This window comes from Embiotoca jacksoni, unplaced genomic scaffold, assembly GCF_022577435.1.
Source record: "Embiotoca jacksoni isolate LCO1_2020_lvr unplaced genomic scaffold, fEmbJac1.0.p SCAF_19, whole genome shotgun sequence".
NCBI classification, from domain to species: Eukaryota; Metazoa; Chordata; class Actinopteri; family Embiotocidae; genus Embiotoca; species Embiotoca jacksoni.
Genome location: NW_027185329.1, coordinates 7,327,597 through 7,336,945, shown reverse-complemented (window position 1 = coordinate 7,336,945; position 9,349 = coordinate 7,327,597). Strand labels below are relative to the sequence as shown.

General features: G+C 42.1%; 1 protein-coding gene across 2 annotated transcripts in view; it reads right to left on the bottom strand.

Annotated features, from left to right (window-relative positions):
* Positions 1 to 306: 306 nt before the first annotated feature.
* Positions 307 to 9,349, bottom strand: part of dennd1b (DENN/MADD domain containing 1B) — a 105,874-nt gene continuing 96,831 nt past the window's right edge. For both annotated transcript variants that reach the window (XM_069153282.1, XM_069153281.1), the window contains 3 exons: positions 6,738 to 6,823; positions 6,167 to 6,389; positions 307 to 5,415 (listed from right to left, as the gene is read on the bottom strand). In XM_069153282.1, coding sequence (XP_069009383.1) covers positions 4,573 to 5,415; positions 6,167 to 6,389; positions 6,738 to 6,823 — 1,152 coding nt within the window. In that variant the 3' untranslated portion in view covers positions 307 to 4,572. The remainder of the gene's footprint in view (positions 5,416 to 6,166; positions 6,390 to 6,737; positions 6,824 to 9,349) is intronic.

Genomic DNA, 9,349 nt, shown 5'->3' with positions numbered 1-9,349 from the left:
AAGGCACAAAGGCACAAAGGTAATAAAGATGTTAGAACTAGATTTTGACACGGCACCCTAAGATACATAAAAAAGCAACACCCAGGAGATATTCTACTTAATATGAGCGGTGAAAAACAAATGATCAAATACAAACCGATACACAAGCAAACCTTTTTGGGTCTGCTCCGCTTGGTTTCGCCTGCAAATACACTAAATATTATCATGATTATTAATTATTAGTCAATAACACACTGTTTTCCTCTAAATAATACAATTCTATCGGTGTTAATACAGAAATTTGGTTCGTAAAAGAGGCCCGAGATGCATAAGCATGAAACAGTATAATTTATTTTCAGTTCACAGTGCATACATCGTGTGCATTTGTACCAAGTTACTCATCAATAGCACGTTAGATTGACCTCAGTTGTTTAAGACAGTTGTTTCCTCTGTAATGAGAACATGCAAGTGTGCACAGCATCAGAAAATCAATGAATGGCATATCAAAGAGTTAATCATCATTACAATACCCAAACAAGAGAGACTGAGAAAAGAGCTGCTGACTGCAACATTCAGAGTGCCCTGTCACTACACTGGAAATGTCCAGTTTGAAGGAAGCGGTTAACAGGAAGTGATGTCACCATCTTTGTAAAGTTAGAAATGTGTCTCTACTCTGTATTTAATTTAAAGCTGCTACATAACCAGTCACCTTCCACTCACTCCAAATTTGCAACTTCAGGACAATTATACTTCGTATATATTTACTATAACGTTACCACTCCTGTTAGAAGAGTATCGGGCGTCCTCAAGCTGTCACAAGCCTGCAGACACTGAAATGCGCATCCCCTTACAATTATTCCTTTGTGGTTTTATAACATTTGCTTAAATGGGACCAGAGTCACTAAAGCTTTTTTTTTAATTTTTTTTTAAAACATCCTGGACAGCAGCTGACTTGCGCAAGTATTTCTCCTCACAATCCTCTGCAGTCAGAGTTACAGTAGCTAGAAACAACAACAAAAAAAAAAGCAGACGTGTTTCTTTTCTTTTCTACATAAAACGTATTGCTGGTGACGTTAAACTCTACAATACTCAATGCAAGGCAGAATGAGTGTACCGTACGAGATCCGATGTTAATTTCCACCAATCTAGGTTTGATGGAAGGGCTAAATATTGAAATCATATTAATACCAACAGAAGACCACCTCTGTAGAACAAAACTGAATCATAGCATACAGCACAAACAGCTACATACATGCAGATACAACAAGCAAGCGTCAGTCTGCTAATTCTGATTAGAGGTTGTCAAATGCTCCTGAACATGGAATGGCTACATGGGACATCTGTTAATATTCTCTTTTTTTTTTCTTTCTCCAAAAATAAAATCTAAAACATTCAAATATTAGGTGTCATTTTCTTTTACAACACACAACACCGATCATATATTATCCATGTAAAATATACTCAAGCCAGCAAAAATACACGTCTATTCAGTTGAAAATAATTTTTCATCAATATGAAATTAACTAGAGAAACTTCTCAGAGATATTTTTTAAATACAATTAGCTCAGAGTAAGTGTTCGAAGTGTTTAAAAAAAAAAAAAAAAAAAAAAAAACCGAGCACAAACTATACAAGCAATCACCTAACAGTACAATCAAAGAAAGTACTTAATTTACAAAAGGACTAATAACCCAGAGAAATTCAGAGATCCTGTCTTAAATACGAGCAGGAAGGTTTCCACCGAGCACCGCAGCAAAGAAAAACGCTGAGTGACTCCAGCTGGCACCGAAACTCCAAGACAAAACCGCTCGAAAGCGAAGCGAGAACCCGAGTTCATCCGAGGTGAGTTTCTAAGGTCCGAGCCGAGCTCTCGAGTCTGCTCATCGCAGAAGCGTTCAGTGTTTCTCGCCGTGATGTGCGGCGGTCTGAAAACATTGCATACTCCTCCGGTCCTTCTCTTAATACTGTATCTTGTGATGAGACTGGGTGGTACTCTTACTGTATAAGGCACGCCATACACTCCATCATTAACCCACCGCAGCTCACACACATTTGAATAGTCTGGACATTTATTCATTTGGGGACTCGTGAGGCTTACTTCCACCGGAAAGCAACCAGACTGACTTTTTATGGACTCCAATCCTGAATTATAACCTGATTACTGGTAAAGAAAACTGACCTTATGGAGAATTTTAAATATTTGCATAGCACACAAGTTTATTTAAAGTGTTTAATGAATAAGGCCAGCTCAGAGATTGTTCTGGAGTCTGTCTTTTTTTTTTTTTTCTTTTTTCTTTTTGGAATTACTAGGACTGATTCTTGGGCTTTTAGAAGCACGCCAAAGACTTTATGAGCCAATCGTTAACGCAGAGCAGCACTCAAAAAGTGGAGAAATAGCTGCTATTAAACTGCCACACTGCCTGGCGTCTGGCATAAATCATAAGAACAACGAACCATAAATGTAATAATCCCGACACAAGCACATGAAGGAAAAAAAAAGCGCTCTCCTTTTTCTCTGGATTTGCAGTGACGCAGAGAATGATGGGAAGCCACAATCTCTGGACGCCTCGTTTCTCTCCACGGGAGAGTCTGTTATAGAAATACTTTAGACTCCGTACACATTACATCCACGTAGCTACTCTGAGGAGAACTATATTGCTTCATTAAAGTACAATCTTCAACCACTGCATCACATTACAGTGTGTGACTCCAACCTACATGCACAGATGGCATTTCCTCATGTGAAACAGAGAAAGGCAAAGAAAAAGAGATAAAGAAAGTTATATTATATATTTCAGTCAACAAATCCTGGGAAAAGAACAAAACCTACAATTACTTTTTCAACAATGAATTCAGCTTGATAAATAATCTGCAGCTAAAAAAATAAATCGTCCGCAACAAAGAGACTGTTTACTCCTGTGATTTGCGACCCAAACCAATGTTAGTTTTGGTCTTTTCATGGGATTTGTTGGTCATAAAAGTAAGAGTATTGCCAGCCACGCCCCTTAAAGTTCACCTTTTCCACCTCCACGCCAAACCTCGTAAACTCGGCAACAACTGGCCCCAGTTTTCAAGGTCGCGAGTGAGAGTTTAGATGTGCTGAGAGTCGTAAAAAAAAAAGGCAGAGCTGTGCGAGACAGCGTGAAGAGAGGAGTGGTGATGGTGGAGGAGGTGAAAGAAAAGGGAGATGACGCGTGGACACTGGCTTCTTTTTTTTTCAGGTGATCCATTTCAACTTCTGACTGTATTTGCATCTCTTCAGAGTGACAGAAGTGTCCTGAGGAACACGAGAAGAAGAGGAGGGGAGGAAGAGAGGTTCCTACATGCACATCTCATTGTCTGGGATGCCATTAAAACAGCAGCTTAAAGCACATCATATATATTAAGTCTTCTATTCATCCAAAGAAACAGCGCTGTTTAACAACTATTAACTGCTGTTATGTCAAATCTGACCGTATCAGTGTACCTGCTGTGGCATCTAAGAGATTAATACACCAGAGTATCAAAAACAAATCACATGTCCAAATAAGGCATAGTGATAAAAAAAAACAAAAAACAAAAAAAAACAACATATTGTAATACAGAGTATAATTAGTTTCAAAGGCCCAAGTGTACTTCATGTCCGTCTCACTTGTTTTTCCTCATTCGATTTTAGTACCAGGTAGAAATAACTGAGTATTATTTGTTAGTTTACAAGTGCAACTTCCTTTTGTGAAAATGTTGAGTTAAAGATCGACATGATGTGTTGAGGAGATGTTCTTGTCCCTTCTTAATCCTGACAAAAGTACCGAGCCTTTTCTAAACTCCTTTGCATCGAGATGAAAAATTTGTTCGTTACCTGTTGGCTATTAATTTACCCAAAATGCAATTCATGCGTCTTTTTTGGAGTATTGCATTGTAAATATATCCTATAATGATAAGTACATGAAAATACAAGTGTTCAGAAATTTAGATGATTACAGAGAGAAATCTTATATTGAGTTGAAAACACTGCAAAAATCTCCTTTTTACTGAGTAACGTTTCTTTGTAATGAAATTAAAGTTGTATTTTTTGAAAACAAGTGAAAACTCTTCATCAATTGGGATTTCAAAATGTAACAACAGCAACACAAAAGATAATACTATGGCCTCAGTTTGTGGTTTTGGAGTCCTGTGATCACAGTTCACAAAACCTGATTTAAAAAAATTAAGAGTATTTGATTAAAGAAGAGGAAAAGATCCAAGTACCTTCAGTGAGATTATTTGACCTTGTTTAATTTGTATGTTTTCTCTACTTTTAACACTGGAGTAAATTTACTTTGGTTTCATGATGCACAAATGTATTTCAGGAAAATTCCTGAATCCTTTATAAATGGGATTTACATTTTAGAACTATAGAGGAGGATGAAAGATGGAGAGTTCTGCAGTGTTCCCTGATCTGTGGCAGTTTGTTTGTGGTGACATGTATCAGATTTGTTCATAATTGTTCTTCACAGCTGAGTGTTGAGATAAAAAAAAAAAAAAGGTTCGAAGTGATCCCTGTTCTCTGAGACAGCTGCTAGTTGTAATAGAAGAGAACCTGTGGAGGCTTATAGACGCCGAGCTCTCGACGTCCCTCAGGACTTGTCGGTGGCTTTGCCCTGGACCTGGTGGTGACTGTTGTTGCAGTGAACTTGTGAGAGCTGCAGGCCGGTGTGGAGGACTGAGCCGAGGCAACACATGGACTCAATCTCCTCGAGGAGGCCTGGATCCTGCACCACAGCCGCCCCCGAGCCTTTACCCTGACCCAGGCACAGGCCGAGGAGCCCCTCCTTGGACACCTCCTTCTCCCACGGGACCTGCATAGCTGAGTGGCTGTTCCTCGACGTGCTCCCCTGACCCTCGGGGTGACCCTTGTTGCACTGCCTCTGGAAGGCCTTCTCCTTGTGCCTCACCGCCTCTTTGGACAGCACCTTCCTCCTCAGGATGTTGGTGGAGGCGGTCTGGTTCTGGGCCTGAGGCGGCTCCGCGCTGCCTTGAGGGTCCGAGATGGTCCGCGGCCGGCCCGCTGGTACGGGAGAAGAGTTCGGGCGAGAAACGGTTGCTGGAGAACTGTAGGTGTGCGAGAGAGTGGGAGATGGCGGCATGGGTGTCACCCTGTGGGACAGTGAGGGCGAGTAGGAGTAGCGGTCTCCTGGCTGTCGCCCCGGAGGTAGCAAGTGAGAGTCGGGGTGAGACCTGGAGGGTGAAGGTTGACGGGCGGGGGACGTGGCCGTGATGGTGGGCACCGCAGGATACGTTGAATGTCTTTTTGACACCTTCAGGCTGCTCTTGTTGGGCTGTCGGCGTGGGGACGGTGGGAGGTGTTTTCCGTGGACAGCGCTGTCGTCCTGGCCCATATTCCACCCGCCCTGATCCCCAGCTCCGCCGCAGATACTTTCGTCTGCAGGCTTCGACTCGCCGCAAGCTGCGGGCTTCATCTGGCATAAAACAAAGGAGGAAACACTGTAAAACGAACACTAAAAGACACGGGTGTCATCAAACATCTTCCTCCTGAAGTCTGTAGGTGACAGATGTATTTCTTGTTTTTTATCTCACACTGTTTAAGGTTGACACATGCACCAGTTGCTTTATCAAGCTAAAAGTCAACATATGAAACGTATCACAGCCCTCGGTCCTTCTGAGCAGATTCCTTTGTTCTTTATTGGTTATGATGCATTTATGAACTATTCCCATTCTACGGCAGGTGTTGACCCTTGACTCCTATAAAGTCAGAGAGGTTTGTGTTGAAGCCAAATAAAAGTTACTTTGAATAAATGAGGCTGCTCTAAGCCTTTAGTTTAACCAAAAACCTCACAAATATCACTGATTGGTTGGATTCGGGTTTGAATTATTCGTAACGCAGCATGAAAATACATTTTGAAGTTAATTATTTTCACAAATATTTCTCTATTTTTCAGTAATTTGGTTTTCCTGATAAACAAAATAATGGAACAGAATTTGAAACTGAACGAAGACTCTGAGGGGGATTTTCATTTGGGACTTAAAGATCAAACAATAATTTGAAGAGGAATGAATTAATTTAAAAGTTCCCAATTTTATTTTCTAGAATTTTCTACTGATTGTCAGTCTGTACTATAAATGTATAATTTCATAGTTTTCTGTAAGATTTGTGACTAAAAAAGGGTTAGTCCTTCTTAAAATCTACTGTGGTCTTCTTCTCTCGCATACCGGGGCTTTGTAGTCTAAATCATCCATGGACCTGAAGAAGTCCAGGCTCTTGGCACCGCTCAGTTTTCCTTGCTCCATCGTTGTGGTGTTGAGCGAGTCCAGGATTTCCTCCAGCAGGTTCATCTGTCCTGAGCTGGAGGAGTCGATGTCCAACTCAAGGGAGTAGGAATCGTCGCTGTCCTCAGTGTACGAAGGGACGTCCCCGCTATCCTCTGAGGAGATCCTGTGGTGGGACGAGACGGCAGGGTTTAATCTTCCCTCTAACAAGTGCGTATGCATGTGATACGTATCATTTTTCACAAGATAACTGAATGTGATACTTAATATGTGCTTTGTTTTGCTGCACAATAATAGCACAGAGAAGAGGTCAACAACTGGATCCCCGGACTGCTACTTCCATCACCTTCTGCCGTGACAAACGTGTCCACTTGGGGGCAGTATTATCATGAGTAAAAAAAGATGATCTGCAGGCAAAGCACTTTTCTTCGTGCAATCAACTTTGGAATCGATCAACAAAAGCTTTCATATAGTGACATATATGTTTAAAATTAAATGAAACCTAATGACTCACTTGCTCGCACTGTCCAGCTCATCATCGTCAAGCCCATAGCCAAGATCTCGAGGGCCCATGCTCATGGGAGACTTGTTGAAGTTATGCTGGTAATGAGAATAACAAAGCAAGTGGATGTAGTTGGCCACATAGAATATAATGATAGAACAATGAACGGGGACCCGAGGGAAGCTCAGCTTATTAATATAAGACTCCTGATAAACCTGGATTCTAGACAGAGTGCTGTTCTGCTGAGCTTTTCATAAAACTACCACTTGGGATTCAACAGAAGAAAAAAAAAAAAGAAAAGATGCAGGGCTGTGTCTGGTGGGTCCCCATAAGACAGGACTAATAGCTCATTGTAATGAGCCTGGACCCGAAGGGTTGAGACTAAATTTGTCAAATTTGGGTCTAGGGATAAAAATCTTTAAGATCCCCTGCAGTGTTTGATCAAACTCAGCTCTGTATGTGAACTACAAGATGCTTGAGAGTTAAGACATGGGAAGCTACATTACATTATTACATTACATTACATTTCATGTAGCGGACGCTTTTATCCAAAGCGACTTACAATAAGTGCATTTCAACCATGAGGGTACAAAAAAAACCCAGAACAACAAGAATCAAGAAAATACAATTTCTTTAAGAAAGCCAAACTACAAAGTGCTAAAATTACACTTTTAAAATTACACTTTAAAAATGACACATTAATCACTCGCATTATGGCAGCAAGGCGCGTGATTATATTTGTCACGTCAGAGTGTTGAATGATCAGTGTGTACCGTAGTTGTCTGACACAGTGGGTTTAATAAGCCACCTGTGTACCGTGTTTAATGGGCGGGTTAAGGAAGAGACAGAAGCTTTACAGAGCAGGGCAGGACTCTCCCCATGGGAGCCCAAATCTGCCCCAGGCCACTTATTAACATGCCTTCCACTACGACGCACATGTTCCTCTCACTGTGTGTTCATGTTCACTGATGTTAACACTATCTCTCATTTTCTAATTTACACTCTTTGCATTTTATCTCCTTACATCTTGCTGCTGACCTCCAGAGTCTGTTTTTTTTTTTTTGAGGGGGGGGGGGGGGGGGGGGGCAATATCTAATCTAATTGTCCTTCGGTCTCCGTGTTTGTTTTTTTTTATACACAAACAAAAAGTCATGGGGTACAATTAACATGACAGCACTGCTAACAATCAGTGTGCATAACCATTCGCAGGCACTGCAAGTTTCTTTTTTAAAAAAAATTTTTAGGCTGGTATAGCTCCACCTATCTGTTTTCTCTGCATGTTTCTCTGTAAACTCATGTTAGCCACGTTATCAAAGCCTGTCACAGAGAAAAAAGATCCTTTACAACCCTAAAGATGAGCACAGCGCAGGAGGTCTAAGAAGTAAAGACAGTCGTGTTCTTGCGTTGCGGTTTTGGTAGCGAGAAAATCAGAGAATCAAAGGTGAACACAAAGACCAAAAGAACAAAAGAGGAAAGAGATGAATGAAAAAAGGAAGGAAAGGAAATGTAGAGAGGTGAGGAAGGATTCCAAAGAATGATGGGAATGGCGTGTGTGTGTGTGTGTGTGTGTGTGTGTGTGTGTGTGTGTGCGTGTGCGTGTGCGTGGGTTGGAGGGGGTCAGTATTGGAACCGTGAACCAAGCCGGTCTTGATTAGCCGACGCAGTGCCAGCCAGACAGGCGGAATGTAACGTGTGGCTGGGCTGGCCTGGCCTCATTTAGGGCCTGTGTTCGGCCAGGGAAGACGCACACACACACACACACACACACACACACACACACACACACACACACACACTCACACGCGCTCAGTCACATACGCACTCTATTACAAAAAAAAACACAAAGAGTTAAAGTGCCATTTTCTCCATAAAAGTCAGCGAAGGAGATGTGTGCAGTAGCCACTTAAGTCTCTCAGCCATCGGGCTAAACACGAACACATGTGGTGGCACTGCTGATTGGCCGAGCCACTCCCCTTCCATGGTAGCTTGGAGCTATAATGAAAGAGATTTCAGAGGGGCTCAGGCCTGGGATCCCTAAACAGCCTTTAATGGATTCCTGTGTCAGCGCAGTAAATCTGGGGCCGGGCCGACATGCCAGCCAGCCAGAGCGGGCCAGCAGAGCGGAGATGCACCTGTGAGATACTCGGGGAGGGTCGGCTTTGGACAGACATACTTACACACAAACACTGCAAGCACATGCGCCCTGTGCTCACGCTTATTTACGCTGTTCATTTGTGCAACGGGGCTGTGTTTAAGAAGGCAGGGCCTCTCTCTGCGTCTAGGTGTTTATTAAAGCAAGGTGAACCCAAACACAAGTCATGAAGCCGGGCCCCTCTGATCTCCGTTACAGCTCTGGTGCTGTCTGACCAAAAGGAAGTTCCACAGGGAGCAGTAAATGGATGGTGCCTCACTTCACTGCTTTATCAATTTGTCACTCCCTCTCTCCACTGTGAACCTCCAGCGCAACAATAAAGATTAAACTATTTACAACAATCAAGGATTTTACGATAGAAGCGGCAAATTTGGCGCAGGAGTCGATTTGTCAGACCAACATACTGCATTCATTTCCTAATAATGTAAAATACAAAGTATGCTAATGTCACTCACTTTATGAAAATATTACT